This window comes from Bombina bombina, chromosome 2 (assembly GCF_027579735.1).
Source record: "Bombina bombina isolate aBomBom1 chromosome 2, aBomBom1.pri, whole genome shotgun sequence".
In the NCBI taxonomy this organism is placed as follows: domain Eukaryota; kingdom Metazoa; phylum Chordata; class Amphibia; order Anura; family Bombinatoridae; genus Bombina; species Bombina bombina.
The window spans coordinates 240,891,795-240,913,099 of NC_069500.1; the positions used below are offsets into that span (position 1 = coordinate 240,891,795).

The window sequence follows — 21,305 nt, forward strand, 5'->3', positions numbered from 1 at the left end:
TTAGGGGTTCATAGCTATAATGTAGGTTGCGGCGGTGTCCAGAGCGGCAGATTAGGGGTTAATAATAAAATGCAGGTGTCAGCGATAGCGGGGGCGGCAGATTAGGCGTTAATAAGTGTAAGGTTAGGGGTGTTTAGACTCGGGGTTCATGTTAAGGTGTTAGGTGTAGACTTAGAAAGTGTTTCCCCATTGGAAACAATGGGGTTGCGTTAGGAGCTGAACGCTGCTTTTTTGCAGGTGTTAGTTTTTTTTTTAGCCAGCTCAGCCCCATTGTTTCCTAAGGGAATATCGTGCATGAGCACGTTTCTCCAGCTTGCCGCTACTGTAAACAACGCTGGTATTGAGGGTTGAAGTGGAGCTAACTTATGCTCAACGCTCCCTTTTCTGAGGCTAACGCAGCCATTCAGACAACTCGTAATACCAGCGTTGTCTTAAGGGTGCGCTGGAAAAAAAAGGCTCGTTAGCACTTTACCAACAAAACTCTAAATCTAGGCGCATGTTCTTTCAGTGTGAGCATAAGCTTTGTTTTTGTCTTAAACCTCAGTAACCATGTGGAAGCCTAGAGCATGAGTTTTGTTTTCTCTGAAACTACAGTAACCGTGTGGCAGCCTAGAGCATGAGTTTTGTTTTCTCTGAAACTACAGTAACCGTGTGGCAGCCTAGAGCATGAGTTTTGTTTTGTCTGAAACTTCAGTAACCGTGTGGAAGCCTAGAGCATGAACTTTGTTTTTTCTGAAACTTCAGTAATCGTGGGGAAGCCTAGAGCATGAGCTTTGTTTTGTCTTAATCTTCAGTAACCATGTGGAATATTAGAGCATGAGCTTTCTTATGTCTGAAACTTCAGTGACCGTGTGGATACCTAGAGCATGAGTTTTGTTTTGTCTTAATCTTGACTAACAATGTGGAAGCCTAGAGCATGAGCTTTGTTTTTGTCTTTATCTTCACTAACTGTGTGGAAGCATAGAGCATGAGTTTTGCTTTGTCTGAAACTTCAGTAACCGTGTGGAAGCCTAGAGCATGTGCTTTGTTTTGTCTTAATCTTTAGTAACCGTGTGATAGCCTAGAGCATGAGTTTTGTTTTGTTTGAATCTTCAGTAACCATGTGGAAGCCAAGAGCATGAGCTTTGTTTTTGTATTACTCTTCAGTAACCGTGTGGATGCCTAGAGCATGAGCTTTTTTTTGTCTTAATCTTCAGTAACGGTGTGGAAGCCTAGAGCATGAGCTTTGTTTTTGTCTTAATCATCAGTAACGGTGTGGAAGCCTAGAGCATGAGCTTTGTTTTTGTTTTAATCTTCAGTAACCATGTGGAAGCCAAGAGCATGAGCTTTGTTTTTGTATTACTCTTCAGTAACCGTGTGGATGCCTAGAGCATGAGCTTTGTTTTTGTCTTAATCTTCAGTAACCGTGTGGAAGTCTAGAGCATGAGCTTTGTTTTTGTCTTAATCTTCAGTAACCGTGTGGAAGTCTAGAGCATGAGCTTTGTTTTTGTCTTACTCTTCAGTAACCGTGTGGAAGCCTGGACAAGGGATGTTCCATTTCTACTCAGACAAGAAGGAAGGCCAGTTGCAAATATTACTGGCAACAAGACAAAGACAAGAGTAATGGAGCAGGACTGGCAGAATACTGATATAGCTGCAAACTGGATAAGAAATGAAGCCAAGAATCTTTCAAATCCCTTTTTTCTCTATCTGGGTTTAAATTTACCCCACCCATATCCTTCTAAGAATATGGGGGAGAATTTTGGATCATCAACATTTCTAACATCACCTTACTGGCTTCAAAAGGTATGCGGTTAAAACAAATCTATCAACGCTTCTATGCTTGAGTTTCATTATGCTTATGGTCAATGGTGCCAGAACCATGTCTGTCAAGAGACGTGGCTTCTCTTCATCATGAAAGTGTAAATATTGATTGATAGACAATACACTTGTGTAGCCAAATAAGAAAAATGCAAAAAGAGAAAAATACATGAACATTTAAAAGGAGATGTTGGTGGTAAAATGGATTGGTGAACATATGTATTTGATATCTGATTTGTTGCACAAATTTTTGCCTTGACATTTAGTTTACACTTAGAATGATTAGCAATAATTAATTTAACCATTTTTTTTTTTACTCAAATGTTAACTTATACTATATCAAATGTAACATTTAATATGAAGAGAAAGAAAAAACTACAGGCTTAAGAATATTCTCCACTAGGCCCGATATTTGCTTAGTCAGAGTGTCCATGCCAGTTATTATTGGTCTCCCTGGGTTCACTGGTTTGTGGATTAACATTTAGTTGTTGATTTTCATAGACTTACATTATCGTCTTTGAGAATTAACATTTGAAACATAGTTTTGATATTTGGAGGGTAAAACTATAATAATAATAATAATAATAATAATAATAATAATAATAATAAGGCAAAGGTTGCAAATGCTATAATTATCTGACTGAGCAGAGTTCTTTTTAACTTGGCCTACGTATGTTAACCATTTGCATCATCATAAACAATCCTTAACAAATGTAGTAGCTTTACCTGTCTACTATCCATCTATGGAGGTCCATCTTTCATGTGCATAGTATCTATGTGACCACTGCAACCATTTGTGGGAGGCATTGGAAATCATATTGGTCTATTAGGCCAGGTTGTACTGTAAAGAGTAACATGGATAGTTTTTACCAACAGGCACAATGTAGTATAAATATGAAAAACATATTTTTTAATCGGGTTTAAATGCAGCGACATGTGACTAATATTGTTTCAATGAGAGCTTACACAGCCCCATAGTCTTTAACGACTGCACAGTAGTTTAAATACCAATCTTGGACCCACAACAGAAGGTATTTAAATTAGAGGATCATATGCTAAATTATGCATAGAGGATATTTTTAGGTGTAAACATGCTCTTTTGGTTTTAGAATACCTTCAAGGAACATGTGTGGCCTTTGGGTGTTATATTAACTAAAAACTGTTTAGTATAATTTTTTGAACCTTCATGTTTCAACCATGTTTGCATTAATGCATTGATTATTCATATTTTTAATTAGAAATAATTATCTTTCTAACTCTGCAGGTATCATATGGGCAAATTAAGATCCCCACATGGCTTCCATTACAGTGTATGCATCCTGTTGATTATTACTCATCGTATACTAAGAACTGTACAGGACATTTTACTGAACAGGAGATCAGAGGTATACGAGCCTGCTATTATGCAATGTGTGCTGAGACAGATGGCATACTTGGTAGGTAGAACTATAATCAATACATATTTCCATTAAAATAGCTGTGGTATTTAAGAAAAATTGCCAATTACTGCAAAGTAGAGATTTCCCAGTAATTTGTTTGAGCTATTTTGAGGCTATTTAAGTTGAATTAAATGTTATTCATTTTTTAAAATTTCTTGTATATTCAGAAAGCAAGGGGTTATCAAGTCCTACAGCTCAAATGGCTGAAAGGCTATTGTAATGGATTTTAGTATGGTAGTAGAACTTTTGGTTTGAGTGTATCTTTATCAAAAAAGAAAAAGGATTTTTTTTCTAAAAATAATCAGTATAGCAAATCATTGTGCTTTCTGAGCATGTACACTTGAAAAATTGTGTTCTATAAAAAAATATATCTTCAATCAGGAAATTCAATAATATCACAGCAGATATTTTGTTTGGATATTTTTAAATCTGACCTTTGTATAGTGACAGGGACAGGACCAGACTAACTGATTCTTAGATTAATAAGATTAATTAATTAGGTATTATTTAATAGAAACTGTAAAGATGTGAGTATTAGCAGAAAAAGTATTTATTTCGTAAAATGATGATGGTCCACAGTCCTCCATATCATATGGGAAATATTTCCTGCCACTAGGAGGAGGTCAAGAATCCCTACAAGAGGATTAAAACCCTACCACCTCCCATCTAGTTTTGTTCTTGACCTCATATTTCAAATTGGGAGCTCAGACCTATGTGAGACCCAGAGTCCATGTGGTTTATTAATTTCTTAAATTTGTGTTATAAAATTTGTGTAAAAAAAATTGTGTTATACGTATTTAGCTTTAGCTGTTAGATAATATAATAAACTTTGACAAATAAAAGGTATAAATTTACTCTTTGCGTGTCGGCACACTAAGGGATCATTTCCAGATTTGTACTGTACTGTGTTCTGATAACACAGTACAGTCCAAATCTGGAAATTAACCCTTAAGTGTTTTTTGTTTTATTTCTAAGTAGCTGGCTTTGATCCCGGCAGTAGCCCTGTCCCCTTTGTGTTTCAGGGCTTTTCTCTCATCTTTCTGGAGCCTCTGTGACTAGATTTAACTTGCAACAGTTGGTACTTGATTTTTAACAGATTCTAATCTAATTTCTGTGCATGCCAGTCCCAGGAAGGGGAACTCCATTGCAAGACCTGGGGTTAGCTTGTGACTCAGCTCCAACAAGGAGAAGAATAATGCATAAGCAGCACCCTCCTAATTCTACCTCTTACAGGAATAAGTCTAAAATTCTTCATATATTTCAGCAGCATCTCTGTCCATCCCTTCTCCTTGATTAGGGATGGACAGAGGGATGGGGAAGTAGGAGAGATACTTGAAACTCTAGTAAAGGTTGTCTTTGCCTCCTCCTTTTGGCCAGGTGATGTAATTCCCAAGAGTAAGGATTGTGGATTACTCTAACTACTATTAGAAAGAAATAGAGAGAGAGATATAGAGAGAGAGATATAGAGGCCCATTTATCAAGCTCCGTATGGAACTTGAGGGCCCGTGTTTCTGGCGAGTCTTCAGACTCGCCAGAAACACAAGTTTCTAAAGACCGCTGCACCATAACCCTGTCCGTCTGCTCTGATGAGGTGGACAGGAATCGCCACAATTTAATCTGATCGAGTATGATCGGGTTGATTGACACCTCCCTGCTGGCGGCCCATTGGCCGCGAGTCTGCCGGGGCTGGCGTTGCACCAGCAGCTCTTGTGAGTTGCTGGTGCAATGCTGAATACGGAGAGCGTATTGCTCTCCGCATTCAGTGATGTCTGTCGGACCTGATTCGCACTGTCGTATCAGGTCCGACAGACATTTTTAGTAAATCGGCCTCATAGATATATATATATATATATATATATATATATATATATATATAAAAGAGAGAGAGAGAGAGATAGAGAGAGAGCGATAGGGAAGGTCTGCTCTCAAGGGGTGTGAGTAAGTCAATAAGGGCCAGAAGGAGATGCAAAAAAGAAAAAAACAAGGGGACAAAAACATCTGGTGTTACCTCAATCATATGAGGTAAGTGACTTGCGTTGATATGAAATATTTTCACACTGTGGTAAAGATGGTGTTCTTACTTGCGTCTGTTACACCTGCTATGAATGCGGTATTAAATTGTACTGGTATAATATACAAAGATGTACTGGCATAATACACACAGATGATTGCAGTGGTAAGAATAAAAATGAATTCATTAGTTAACAGGAGTGAAACCAATTTCTCCAGTTTCAATATAAAAGTTATTTCTGCATTTAAGATTGCAGCAATAAAGTCTGTATAAACTTGCTGTTGAACTTCTGCTACAAATATACAAATAGCAGGGAAGTGGTAAACCATATACCGGTAAGAAATATTCCAGCTCTTAATTAAGAAGCTCAAAGCGTCCTATACAGACCAATTCTCTAACAAGAAATACCCATCCAGCATATTAAACATATAAAAGTTCACTTCCCTGTGAGTCTCATGTGAGTCCTGTTCGGAGGTAAAGGATGCAGCTCTGGCTCTCGTGTCGTCCGTGATGTCTGGATTACAAAAAACTGGAAGTGATGCAAAAGAGCTAACTGCCCTTTTAAGGGCAATGCCCATCCAAATGCCCTTTTCAGGGCAATGGGGAGCTTAGTTTTTTTTTAGTTAGTATTTTATTTGGGGGGTTGGTTGTGTGGGTGGTGGGTTTTACTGTTGGGGGGGTGTTTTTTTCAGGTAAAAGAGCTGATTACTTTGGGGCAATGCCCCACAAAAGGCCCTTTTAAGGGCTATTGGTTGTTTAGGCTAGGGTTTTTTTTATTTTGGGGGGGCTTTTTTTTATTATGATAGGGCTATTAGATGAGGTGTAATTAGTTTAAATATCTTGTAATTTGTTTATTATTTTCTGTAATTTAGTGGTTTTTTTTGTACTTTAGCTAATTTAATTTAATTGATTTAATTGTTGTTAAGTTAGTTAATTTATTTAATTATAGTTTAGTGTTAGGTGTTAGTGTAACTTAGGTTAGGTTTTATTTTACAGGTACTTTTGTATTTATTATTATTATTTATTATTATTGTGTGTGTATGTATATATATATATATATATATATATATGTATATGTATATATTTATGTGTATATATGTGTGTATATGTACGTGTATAAGTGTATATATGTATGTATGTGTACAGGTGGCCCTCCGTTTACGGCGGTTCAATTTGCACCGTTTCAGAATAACAACCTTTTTTTCAGTCATGTGACTGTTATTGAAAAGCAGTGCACAAATTAAAATAGCCAGTAGGTGGAGCTGTCCGCTTGTGTTGCAGCAAAGTTATGGGGTTAAATTAAGATAAGCGCCACGTAGTTATCCTTATGCTCCCTCACAAGTAATCTTCCCTATAATTACCAAATCAATAAACAAAAAACTTAAAATATATATAGTAGGGGAGCGCTAAAAAAAGCTTAAAGGAAGATATGGAGATTGATAAATATAATAAATATGTAATTTATTTGTAGGATATTTTCTAAAAAATGTGTGTTATTAAAAATTCTTATGAACAGTATAAAAACAAGTATTTATTGCACAAAATATGGTGATTGAGGACACGATAAATTCAAATATGGGACGTCTCCCTGTATGACAAAAGTTAAAACAGATTGTAACTAGCTTGAAATATAAAACACCTTATATCTTATACTTTATACATATAATTAAATTAAATTGTAGTTACATAATACCACCTTGATCCACTTTATCTAAACAACTTATTGCAATTTGATGTCTTAGAATTATATTTGCAAATAAAAATGTTAGAAGCTTTGATTTTAAAAGTCCATTTTTTCCTCTTTTTTTCTTTCTCGTTATTGCTATAAAATTGCACAGATCCAGTTAAAAGTTCATATGTGTTATGCAATCTGATACACTTTCGTTATTTTGTTGTCAGAGGAATATGTAGAAATGTTTATTAGTAAACTTATAACACTTAAGTCTTTTTTGTGAATGTTTGTAAGTGTTATTATAGGGCTTACCGGGTCTTCTGACACCTACTGTGTCTGGCGATATTGCAATTCTATCTTACCGGGAAGATTTTGTATGTCTCCTTTCTGTTTCCTGATCTTGTACGATACAAGAATCTCCTGGGAGCTTGGGTTTTTTGAGCCTGTATTTATCTGTGCGGCTCCGGTGGTTCAATACCCTCTGTTCTGATTAGTTTAGACAGTCAGCTCCGGCAGCAAGCTTGACAATAGGGTGAGAACTTGCGTTGCACGCTCCGGCGTGTTAACAGCTCCTCAAGTATTCAATACACAAACGGCCGTTTGTTTTATTTCTTTGCCTTCTTCTTCCCCCGTACTCAATTATTATTTGAGATCTTGCAGGGGATATATCGGCTGCAGTGAGTAACGTCTACGCGTTTCGCCGGTTGGCTTTATCAAGACGAATGATTTGAGTTCTGAAACCCGGTATTTTAAAAAGCCCTCCTCTCTTCCTGATTGGTTAATACTTTCTTCATTTCGATTGGTGGTTTATTCAAGGTGGATTTTTTTCAAGAATTTAAGGTGGTTTCTTTAGTTATACATATCTTTTCTGGTGGTATAAATAGAAATACATTATTTCTTTCTGTATATAAGGTGGAATTTTTACATTTTTATAGTTAAATATATGGATATCTTTCCCAAAATTTAAGGTGGATTATTTGGTTAGATACATCTTTAGTGTTACTATAAATAGAGATATGTTTTATTTCTTTATGTATATAAGGTGGAATTTTTACACTTTTGTATAATATATACATAATTATTTATAATAAATTTATACAATTCGTTAGTAAATTGATTGTAAATATCAGTCTTATCGATCTATATAATTCAAATTTTATTTGTCTCATTTATACAGTCTCCTTTCATATATTTGATATAATTTTTCATTTTATATGATATTAGGGTGTGGAATCTTATATATATCCATTTTTTTTATAGATAATCAGCTTTTTGTATTTTCTTTTTAATAATACCTTAAAAAGTCCAATTTTTATTTAGTAATACCTTAAAGGTCCAATATTTATTAGGTGAGGAATGGGGAAAGGTCCAATTCTGAGTTCAAACCTGATGGGTATAGGGTCTGCATATTATAAATTAGTTCTGCTTCTTTTCTTAATAGCTTCTCTTCAAAATTTCCCCCTCTCCATTCTGGGCTCAGTTTTTTTATACCCCAGAATGTAAAATCTTTTAAATTATTTTTATGTGTTTCTCTAAAATGGGTGTATAGATGAGTTTCTAAATTTCCCTTATCTATACATGACAAATGTTCCCGTATGCGTTCCCGTAGGGTCCTTGTGGTTTCCCCTATGTATTGTAGCTGACAAGTGCATTGTATAATATAAATGACCCCTTTATCTTGACATCTGATGGTTTCTTGTATATGGTGTACTGACCCGTTTGTATTAGATGTAATTTTCTTACATTTGCTGCTGTATTTGCAGGATCTGCAACCAAAGCAGGGATAGAAACCAACTAATTTGTTTCCTGTTAGATCTTTTTGTATTGTATGTGTTTTTTGTTTCTGTTTAAACTCACTAGGGGCAAGTATCTGTTTGAGATTTTTAGCTTTCCTATATATAATTGTTGGATTTTCTTTCATTTTTTCCCCTATTATAGGATCTGTTTGAACTAAATGCCAGTGTTTCTTGACAATTTTTTGCAAAATATGGTGGCCACTATTATAATCAGTAATTAATGCAACATTTATTTTATCTTCTTTCTCTTCTTTATAATTTTTCGTATTGGGGTCTTTGTTTTTGTATATGAGTAAGTTTTTTCTTTCTTTTTGATCTACTTGTTCCTTGGCTTTCTTTACTATTTGAGAATCATATCCTCTATCGTAGAATTTTTTCTCTAATATTTCTATCTGTTCTAGATAGTCAGAGGTTCTTGAACAATTACGTTTAATTCTCAGGCATTGGCCTTTAGGGATATTCTCCTTCCATTTATTTAGATGACAACTGTTAAAGTGTATTAGGTTGTTAGCATCTACTTTTTTGAAGTGTGTTTTAGTGACTATTTCTTTCTCTATAATTTCTATATCCAGATCAAGGAATGTGATTTTTTCTTTACTGATTTGGTATGTGAAATTGATTCCTATATCGTTTTGGTTCATGTCTGTAATGAATTTTTCTAGTTCTATAGATGTTCCTTTCCATACAATAATTATATCGTCGATATATCTTTTATATAGCACGAGATTCGCGCCGAGCTCATGCGTGGATATGAACTCTTCCTCCCATTTTCCTAAGAAGAGATTTGCATAGCTCGGCGCGAATCTCGTGCCCATCGCAGTACCTTTTATCTGAAGATAGAATTTTTTATTGAAGGAGAAATAATTTTGATTTAAAATATACTCAATACCTAGAATAATAAAGTCTTTCTGTTTTTGGTTGAGCGTATTATCTCTCGTCATATACATTTCTGCTGCTTTCATTCCCAATTGATGTTTAATACTCGTGTATAACGAGGATACATCACATGTACTGATGATAAAATTATCTTCCCATTTAAGCTTATTTAGATTTTGTAATATATCAGTTGTATCTTTAAGATATGAGGGTAGGGTTTTTACGTATTTTTGCAAAAAACTGTCAATATATTGCGATAGATTTGCGGTCAAAGACCCTATACCGGATATTATGGGTCTACCGGGTGGGTTGATGGGATTCTTATGTAATTTTGGTAGGTAATAAAATACCGGTATTTTAGGATACTTTGGACAAAGGAAATCAAACTCTTTTTTATGGATTATACCTTTAAGTGAGGCTTCATTTAGTATATTTGTTAGTTTAGAGAGAAATTTTTTAGTTGGATCTAATTTTATTTCTCTGTATGTTTCTATATCTCCTAAAATTCTATTGGCTTCATTGATATAATCTTTTGTATCAAGAAGGACTATGCCTCCTCCCTTGTCCGCTGCTTTAATTGTCAGTTCTTTGTTGGTTTGTAGATTTTTAATTATTTCATTTTCTTTTTTAGATAGATTTCTTGGTTTAAATTTATTATCTTTTACACTTGCGATATCTTTTTGTACCAATTTTTCAAATAATTCAAGATTTCTACCTTTCTCAGAACTTGGATAGAATTTAGATTTTAACTTTAAGTCTGTGTGTTGGATCTCTGGAGTAGCTGGGATTACACTTCTTGTTATTCTATTAGATGTTATTTGCCTTTCTATTGGATTTTTTGCAAAGAATCTCTTTAGAGTTAATTTTCGCACATATTGACTTATGTGTATGTGTGTGTTAAACTTGTTCATTTTTGTTGTTGGGGCAAAACTTAGACCTAGTTCTAACACTTTTTCTTCTTCTTTAGTTAATACTTTACTACTAAGATTGAAGATACCTGATGATGATGATGTTATTTTGTTTTCTTTACATTTTTTGACTGTTCTCCCTCCTCTTGTTCCTCTCTGTTTCTTTTTCTTATTAGTGGTGGTGCTTTTAGTGCTAACTTGTTTTGTGATGTTTCTGGTCTTGCTGGATCCAATTCTAAAAAATGTTCCTCATTTCTTGGGGAATCTTTATCAGTGTTTAATTTTTCAAATCTATTACTTGTTTTTATTTTCCAATTGTGATTTAAATTTTCTTGTGGTGTTTTATCAAAATTGTGATTTCTAAAATTTCCATTGTGATTATCTTTTTGTGTGTTTTCTCCATAATGATAGCTATCTTGCCTGTGAAAACTGTTGTAATCATTTCTATAATAATTGTGGTGTCTTTCACCTCTTCCTGTGTATTCCCTTCTATATGTTTCTCTATCATTAGGTCTATATTTATCTTCATGGTGATTATAGTTTCTAGTTTGTGCATAGTATCTTCTATCATAGTTATGATGGTTTCTATATTCTCTTGGTTGATAATAATTCCTATCATTATAATTGGTTCTCCTTTCTCTATGTCTGCCCTGTCTTTCATTTTGCCCATTTTCGTATCTATGATTGTTATGATTATAATTACCTCTATCATCATAATATTCTTGTATATGGTTTTGTTTTTGTTTTTCATATATTTGTTGTTTATTAGGGTTAAAGGTAATATGTTGTGAACCTGAATCTATGTTTTGTCCTGATATATTTTCATCTACTTGTGTTTCCATCCCATTTGTTATATCTTGATAATCCTCTTCATCTCTTCTATATTTTCTCCATTTAGTCTCTAGTATGTCTTTATTCAGTTTGTTTAGATTAGAGATAATTTCTTTCTGTTTATATTTAAATTCACTATTTTCCTTCATTTCCACTAGTTCATTCTTAATTAATGTAATATTCTCACCTAATTGTTTTAGTGACTCTTCTCTAGATCTTTTTAAAATATCCAATAGGGTCTGTGTAGTTTCATTTAATGCTGTGTCCCATTCCATTTGAAATTCTTTTTTTAGGTCAAATGTACATTTTTTCTTTACTCTAAGGCCTCTAGGGGCCCATTTGTTTGCTATATATTTGTTTAGAAAATTTAATTCTATTTTTTGTTTTAATTCACTTGTCATATTTTTCTCTAGTTTAGCCATCTTTGTATTTATATCTATAGGTTCTACCTCAGTTATGTTTAATTCGTTTTCCATAATTTCTTTAAGTATTTCTTCTCTCCATGTAAATATATCTTTTCCATTACTAGGCTGCTATTACTTAAGCTCATAAGTAATGAGCTAGGGAAGGAACAAATTGAGTTTAGGGGTTAAATTAAGATAAGCGCCACGTAGTTATCCTTATGCTCCCTCACAAGTAATCTTCCCTATAATTACCAAATCAATAAACAAAAAACTTAAAATATATATAGTAGGGGAGCGCTAAAAAAAGCTTAAAGGAAGATATGGAGATTGATAAATATAATAAATATGTAATTTATTTGTAGGATATTTTCTAAAAAATGTGTGTTATTAAAAATTCTTATGAACAGTATAAAAACAAGTATATATTTTTATAAAATACAGGTTTATATTTTGATATAATACAGTAAAATTTATTGCACAAAATATGGTGATTGAGGACACGATAAATTCAAATATGGGACGTCTCCCTGTATGACAAAAGTTAAAACAGATTGTAACTAACTTGAAATATAAAACACCTTATATCTTATACTTTATACATATAATTAAATTAAATTGTAGTTACATAATACCACCTTGATCCACTTTATCTAAACAACTTATTGCAATAATAATATATGTATATATTTATGTGTATATATGTGTGTATATGTACGTGTATAAGTGTATATATGTATGTATGTGTACAGGTGGCCCTCCGTTTACGGCGGTTCAATTTGCACCGTTTCAGAATAACAACCTTTTTTTCAGTCATGTGACTGTTATTGAAAAGCAGTGCACAAATTAAAATAGCCAGTAGGTGGAGCTGTCCGCTTGTGTTGCAGCAAAGTTATGCAAGCTTAGCAGACAAATTAATCTGTGAACACAGAACAGACCTTAGCTATCGAGCAACAGGATCTAGCAGCCACTTTCCTATTATCTTCCTGCCCAGCTGCTTGAGGTGAACGTGCCTAACTGCCTATTAATCACTCCAGATTGAAATGCATAGAATATGTGCAGACCCAATATTATCTAACATGCTAACAATCCAGAGAACTGTTTGCAGAAAAATACAAGTAAAAACATGTTTTTGTTCATTAAACTTAGTTTGATGATAGTCTTTTGTGTGATTATTTAATTAGGTTTATAATGCTGTTTAGCATTTAAAGTCTTCATTTCAAAGCTTTAAAAATAATGTATTAGGTTTTACTTATGTCAATTTTGAGAGGGGCCTGGAACCTAACTCCCTCACTTTCCTTTGACTTCCATTCCTTTGACTTCCATTATAAACTGGGTTTCAATTTACAACAGTTTCGATTTACAACCGTTCCTTCTGAAACCTAATCCCAGCGTAAACTGAGGGCTACCTTCAGGTAGCCCTCAGTTTACGCCGGGGTTAGGTTCCAGAAGGAATGGTTGTAAATCTAACCTTTGTAAATTGAAACCCAGTTTATAATTAAGCCAATGGGACGTGAGGGAGTTAGGTTCCAGATCCCTCTCAAAATTGTCATAAGTAACACCTAATACATTATTTTTAAAGCTTTGAGATGAAAACTTCAAATGCTAAACAGCATTATAAACCTAATAAAATAATCACAGAACACAGAATATATATTTAAACTAAGTTAAATTGACAAAAACATTTGCTAAACAGCATTATAAACCTAATACAACAATCAAACAAAATAGACTTTACTTGCATTTACATTTTTCTGCAAACAGTTCTTTCTATGCATTCCAATCTGGATTGATTTATAGACAGGAAGATCTTGTTCCTTTAAAAGCTACTTGATATCTCAGGTCTGGTTAAACTGATTAATTTCAGCTTGCTTGGCTTGCATATCTTTTCTGCAACACAAGTGGACAGCTCCACCTACTGGCTATTTTATTCAATGCACTGCATCTTAATGCTTTTCTATAGCAGTCACATGACGGAAAAAAAAGGTTGTTATTCTGAAACGGTGCAAATTGAACCGTTGTAAACCGAGGGCCACCTGTGTGTGTATGTATATATATATATATATATATATATATATATATATATATATACACATATATACACATACACACACACGATCGGGCGAGTTAAGACCGATGCTTCTTAACAGGGCCTGCCCTAGCCATCGCGGGGCCCAAGGCAGGATGACAAATGGGGCCCCTTTGCCCCACCTTCAACCCCATCCCCAACATGACCAATCTCCACCCCAATCCCACCCAATCTCAGCCCCCACAGTTTTTACAATTAAAAAAAAATGGAAGAAAAATCATTTAAGGTAATGCATAGCATTTTATATATATAAAAAAAACATGAATCCACTAATGTGGAGCACTATAACATTGTACATATCGCAATATACTGTACCATTTGTACTATTGGAACAACTGTTTATGAATATAATGACGAATTATGCTGACAATTAGGAACAGTTGAGTTGAACTGGGCCTAATTTTTATGTGTTTTCTAATGATAACAAGAACATTATAGAGATGTCAGGGCTGCCCTAGCAAGCGCAAGTCCCTATGCAGAAGGACAACGCAGGCCTCTACCTAGAACAAAAAATACTTAAAAGAAATGGGGCAATGCACTGATATAATACACACTCATATACAGGTGTACACACTCATCCCACACACTTATACACAGGTGTACACACACAGCCCATACACTCATACACAGGTGTACACACACAGCCCACACACTCATACACAGGTGTACACACACTCATACACAGGTGTACACACACAGCCCACACACTCATACACAGGTGCACACACACAGCGCACACATACACACACACACAGACAGCACAGCACGAACACACACAGCACGCACACACAAACACACACACAGCGCGCACACACAAACACACACACAGCACGCACACACGAACACACACACACAGCACATACACACAGTGACAAGATTTTTAAAATGAAATCCAGGGACATTTTAAAAAAATTTTTTATTGGCAAATGGTAAAAAACTATCGGCTAGATTACAAGTTTTGCGGTAAGAGGGGTGCGGTGCTAACTTGCATGTTATTGTCACTGCTCACTTTCCTACAGCGCTGGTATTACAGGTTTTCATAAACCCAGCGTTATAAGGCAAGAAGTGAGCGTAGAGCAAAAATTGTGCTCCATACCGCATTCCAATACCAGAGCTGCTGAAAGCTGCGTGAGCTGGTTTTATGTGCTCATGCACGATTTCCCCATAAACATCAATGGGGAGAGTCGGCTGAAAAAAAGCCTAACACCTGCAATAAAGCAGCGTAAAGCTTCGTAACGCAGACCCATTGATTCCTATGGGGAAACAAAATTTATGTTTACACCTAACACCCTAACATGAACCCTGAGTCTAAACACCCCTAATCTTACACTTATTGACCCCTAATCTGCTTCCCCTGACATCGCCGACACCTACATTATATTTGTTAACCCATAATCTGCCACCCCAGACACCTACATTATACTTATTAACCCCTAATCTGCTGCCCCCAACATCGCCGACACCTACATTATATTTATTAACCCCTAATCTCCCGTCCCCAATGTCGCCGCAACCTACCTACACTTATTAACCCCTAATCTGCCGCCCCCAACGTTGCCACCACTATAATAAACATTTTAACCCCTAAACCGCCATTTTCCTGCATCGCAAACACTAGTTAAATATTATTAACCCCTAATCTGCCGCCCCTAACATCGCCGCAACCTACCTACATTTATTAACCCCTAATCTGCTGCCTCAACGTTACTGCCACTAGATATGTGCATGATCAAAAAATTTGTTTCGGTTTGGATCGATTCAGATTTTTTCGAATTCCTTTCGGATCGATTTGAATTCGGAAAAATTTGAATGAATTCGTTTTGGATTCATTCGGATTGGAAAAAATTCGGATTGGATCCGGTTCGATTCGGTTCGGAAATTCAGAATTTCGGTATGTTTTAGGTGGGATATGCTGTGTATTAGACTAGTATTATGTACTGTATATTAGGTGTAACCGATAGCAGAGTGATATAACCTAATATACTGTACAATACTAGTGTAATCCATGGCCATCCGAATTTACCGAATAAATCCGAACTATTTCGGATTTATTCAGTAAATTTGGCAGTATTTTTTTTTTTAAAATAAAGTTTTTTATTGAGGTTGGTAAAACATACAGAAATCAAAAAGACTTTAACATTACAGGAGCTTAATATGTGTAGCACAATGTAGGAGATTGGGACTCCATTAATATATGAAATAACAAGATATATAACATTTTGGTGTACAATAGAGAGAGAAAAAACAGATATCTATTACAGAATTATAGGGAGACTAACCAATGGGTTGTGCTCTGTGGGCGAATCTTCAGTGAAGCGCTCCTAATAGAAGAAAGTAAAGGATATACTATGGTATTGTTAAGTCTAAATGGAAATGACCTCATTTTTTTTTTTTATAATAAACATGATATTATGATAACTATAGCTCAGGACTGTTAAGGACTAAAGGAGAGAGAGCGCTTATGAAAACTAGTGGTATCTCAAGAAATCGCTTTAGGGGAAATTGGAGAATATATAGGTCGATAAGAACTGTGAGGTGTATACATGGTGAGCATAGTTAGTGAGCAGAGTGATAAGTAAGAGGGGTGCAGTGGGCGAGAGCCACTCGATGAGAGGTGGGGGAATATTGTGCGGGTAAGATCTAAGTGTAGGAAAACTGCCATTATTACAAAGAGGGGAAAAATATATGTGCAACGTTCCTCTTTTCCCTCTTTTAAGAGCTTAGTTATATTGGAGCAGCTTGCTGAGCTTTTAATTAATAGTTGGAGCTATGTGTAATTTATCTGAAGGTAGTGCATGACTATGGGAGTAAATATGATGGGAGGAGGAGCTCATATGAGTATAATTTATGCTTTGCTATAGTAAGGTGCCAGCAGGTAAAGTGCTGAATTGAGTTGTGCGCTATGTCCCTGTGAGAGGAATTAAAGAGAATATTGATGTTTAAATCTGACTGTGTAAGGGCTATGAGTAGTTCAGGGACAGATATGGCGTATCATGATTTACTGGCTCAGCTTGCCTAACCCAAAATAATTCTGTATCCTAATCTCAAAAGAGTGCCTGTTAGAATGAGTCAGTGTGGATTCTGCAATAGGAGATATATGGGTGTAGTGTCTACTCTTGCGTTCGCCTAGGACTGAGGGTATATAGGCTGTATAGTAGTTGAGTGGAGAGATCTTTGTTAGTGGAGAAGAGAGAGAAAAAAAAAAAAAGCCAATAGATTAAATTAGAAGGGTAGGGAATAGTGCAGTACTTATGGTGAATGTGTGATAGTGAAGTGTGCTAATTCTCTCTATCCAAAGGTCATGTGTGAGGAGATAACTATACATATATTGATATAATAGAGACCTATTCTTTCCCCATTTCAGCTGCAACAGAAATGTTACATGGCTGAATGAGCTACAATGGGATGGAAAGTAGAGACAGGCTGTGCTAACATATATGGGAACTTAGGATTTGAATAAAATAATAGTGATATGACACTTAGGCCTAGATTTGGAGTTCGGCGGTAAAAGGGCTGTTAACGCCACGCGTGTTTATGTCTAACGCACGTCATTGTTTGACTCCGGTATTTAGAGTTAAAATAAGACCATCTAACGATGCTCCTAACGCGTGTATGTCACACGCGTAATACTGCCCGCGTAAGACAGTCTCCCATAGAGATCAATGGGAAAGGCAAAAAATAGCTTTTTTCACCTAACACTCGATCTCGCGAGAATACTTACAGCTCGGTCATATGACGCATACCACATCATGCACAACAATAACACGCCGCAAATGTCACAACAACAATCAATCAACAAATCACACAAGCATTACACATTCACAAGCGGGGGATGTTTTAATAAATTTTTATACGGGGAATACGCATATACTTTAAGATGCGGAAAATCGCTAAATAACAACAAGGATTAAAAATGATATACATACACTAGAAAAAAGATTGTATTCAATATCACTATATATTAGGACAAACATACATATACAACACTTCACGAAGAACATACCATCGCAAAATCACATTTAAAAAGAATACTATTGGACAATGTTAGAGAAAACGACCACTATGACATCATCGCATTCTACACATTCCACAAATACCAACTCAAAATGAGCATGCGCAAATTCACACACCTAATACACATTGCAATAATATTAATTGCTAATAAAGCACACCTGAACACTATTTACAACGCAAATAGGTACATCATTAAACATTTACACAGGGTATATAATCACCACACAAGCATGGCTTCTTTGACTGTGTTGCTGTTGGGTCTTTGGAGATTGGAGGTTTAAGAATAGAGAGTTTGCGAATTTTTGAGAGTTAGTGTTAGCGTGAGAGAGTCAGTTGGTAGTGTTAGCGTGAGAGAGTGAGTGAGTTAGTGGTAGTTAGTGGGAGTGGGAGAGAGTCTGTTAGTGGGAGCGTGAGTGAGTTAGTGGGAGTTATTAGTGAGAGTTGTTAGTGGGAGCGTCAGTTAGTGGTAGTTAGTGAGCGTTAGTGGGAGTGTTTGTTAGTGAGAATTAGAAGTAGTGTGAGTTAGCGAGCGAGTGATTTTTCTGTACACTTAACACATTTACACGCAAACACATTCAATACATACATACACTTATCAATAACACTACATACACTCCATACCCCCTACCCCCTCATACTACACTCCATACCCCATTCCTTGTAGTCCCATTCCCTTTCATCCCATTTACTCTTATCCCATACCCCATACCCATCCCATACCCATCCCCTAGTTACATTTAGTTTACATATCCTCCTTTTAGTCTTATTCTTTTTGTTTATTTAAAGACTCCTTACCCTCTTTGTTTTTTACATCCCTCTCACACTTTAAGCACCTTTTTTGTCTTTTTAGTTCTTTATTTTGACCCCCTTTAATTTCATCACACTCACTTTTTTTTTGATTATTTGGGGTTTAGTTTAGGGAAGAGATGGAGGCCAGGCAGGGGACAGGTAGAGGGGGGAGTAGAGGGAGGGGGAGAGGAACAGGGCAGGAAGGGGGGCAGGAAGCGGGGGTGGAAGCGGTGGGTGGACCCAGCCACTTGGTTCAAGATGACCAAGTGGCTGGGCCCAGTGGCGGTCAGAGTAGGGCTTCACAGTCCGGGAAACAGAGGGCATCATCACAGGGGAAGGCCAAGGCGACTAGGGAGGCGAGGTTTTCGATGGAGGAGAAGGAGGCCCTCGTAGAGGCCTATATGGCCAGGCATAGGATGCTGCAGCACCAAAAGACCACCCCGACTGACAGGAGGAGGCTCTGGAACGAGATTAGGAATGCAGTCAATGCAGTGGGTGGCCGGAACCGCGATATGGATTCTATCAAACATCGGTACCGGGACTGTAAACTTGAACTGAAAAAAAAGTTAAGCCTGGAGGCCCGACATGCCGCAGGGACCGGTGGCGGCCCTGCCATTGAAATGGACTACTGCCGATGGGAGGAAATGTTGCGTCCCAGCATCTCCGAGGTGGAAGTAGTCGGTATCGGAGGAATCGATACCGGGAACCTGCCACTCTCATCTGACGGTAAGCTTATTGAACAATAATTTCACATACAAATGTATTTCAAGGGACACTATACGCAAACATTTACTTTCATGATTGAGGTAGCGAATACAATTTGACAAAACATTCAAATGTACTTATATTACCTAATTTGATTCATTCTTGAGATATATTTTAATGAAGAAATAGCCATGCACACGGTGAAACAATCACAGGAGGCAGCTATATTCAGCTAACAATCAGCATCTTATAAGCATATTTAGATATGTTTTTCAGCAAAGAATATCCAGAGAATTAAGCGAATTAGATAAGAAAAGTACATTCGAAAGTTGATACAAAATGTATGCTTCTAAATCATGAAAGATAAAACATTGGGTTTCATGTGTTAAGGATCAGATTAATGCTATAACGTTGTTTACACGCATTCTATTACTTTGCGGTTACATCAGTATCTAGGCTATAGGTTAGGTGTGCATTTAAACAGACTGAAAAAAAAAGCAAAAACATTCACATTGACCAGAGATATCACAAACACGGTTTAGAAAAAGCGGAAATAGTATTGATTGTTTGTTAGATTTCAAAGTGGATTAATGATTCTGCATTTGTAATTGTATCGTAAGCTAAGTCATTTAAACCTTTATTTGCAAATATGCTAATATATACATTTTTTTTTTTTAATTTTTTTTTTATATACAGAGTCTGGGGACGAGGCAGCACAGCCTCCTGCATCTCCCCGGGATGAGAGTGGTGGTGAGGAATTTCCACTTCGGAGGGAAGAGGCCCCCCGTGACGAACAGCGCACGGGAGATGATCAAGAGGCCCCGGAAGCACAGGAGGAACCCGCGGAACCCGCGGAACCCAAGGTCCCTCAAAGACCCGCACTCCGCCGTGCACGGGCACCCCGCCGTGCACGGGTTCAACATGCACAACAAGAGGAAATAGCGGAGGTGCGGGTTCTACTGGAGTACATAGACCAGATGCGTACCTCCCGAATAGAAAATATAGAAGGACGACACAGAATACTTGATGGCCAAAATCAGATTATTCAAGGACAAAATGAAATCATCAACATACTGAATAGAATAGAAGAAGGCCAAACAAGAATATTTCATCTTCATCAAGAAATGTTCACTTTTTTCCGGGAGGCGCATGCTGGTCTACCTCCTGTTGCTGTGCCTCTTGTTGCTGGGCCTCTTGCTGCTGGGCCATCTCCTCCTGCCGGCCCATCTCATCCTCCTCAGCCATCTACTCCTCCTCCTCAGCCATCTACTCCTCCTCCTCCTCAGCCATCTACTCATCCTCCTCAGCCATCTTCTCCTCTTCATCCATCTTCTCCTCCCCAGCCATCTACTCCTCACCTTGGTCGTCCCAGTACTCTTCCTTCCACTCCTCCCACAACAGCTCCAAGGAGGACTCTTCGGAGTCGGCAGTTGCCTCTCCCAGAGCCTCAGCCCCGTGGGAAGAGGGGAAGGAAGAGGAAGTAAGTATTTTTTTCATCTTCACTGCTTTTTTTAATTTAATGTGTAATGGATAGGTATGTGATGATGTGGTTTTCATACACTTGTGGACCACACTCTGTATATAATCGACTTCTATGGGACCGGGTCCATGGAGGCAGATTGTTTGCAGAGTGTGGGTTATAAGTGTGTGAAAACCACATCATCACATACCTATCCTTGTTCATGATATTGATTGGTTTCTGTGATGTGATGTCCAAACTGTTTCCCCAATCGCTAACTCAATTACCATAACAATTTTCCATGATGGCATATTACTGTTTGAATGCCAATAACACAGCTTAAAGGGACAGTCAGAAAATTATTGATTACAAAGAAAACACTGTATTACGCATTATAAATTTTGAAACAACAAAACATGGAGAAATACATGTGTGACTTATGTGCTTACCCTTGTATCTATGACTATGAAAAATGACCACTTATTTGTTGTTCTGACATAACAACATTTTAGATA

At 36.6% G+C, this 21,305-nt stretch overlaps 1 protein-coding gene across 3 annotated transcripts in view; it reads left to right on the plus strand.

Annotated features, from left to right (window-relative positions):
• Positions 1 to 21,305, plus strand: part of ARSK (arylsulfatase family member K) — a 324,333-nt gene that overhangs the window by 93,667 nt on the left and 209,361 nt on the right. For all 3 annotated transcript variants that reach the window (XM_053701498.1, XM_053701497.1, XM_053701500.1), the window contains 2 exons: positions 1,503 to 1,785; positions 3,065 to 3,236. In XM_053701498.1, the coding sequence (XP_053557473.1) occupies positions 1,503 to 1,785; positions 3,065 to 3,236 (455 nt within the window). The remainder of the gene's footprint in view (positions 1 to 1,502; positions 1,786 to 3,064; positions 3,237 to 21,305) is intronic.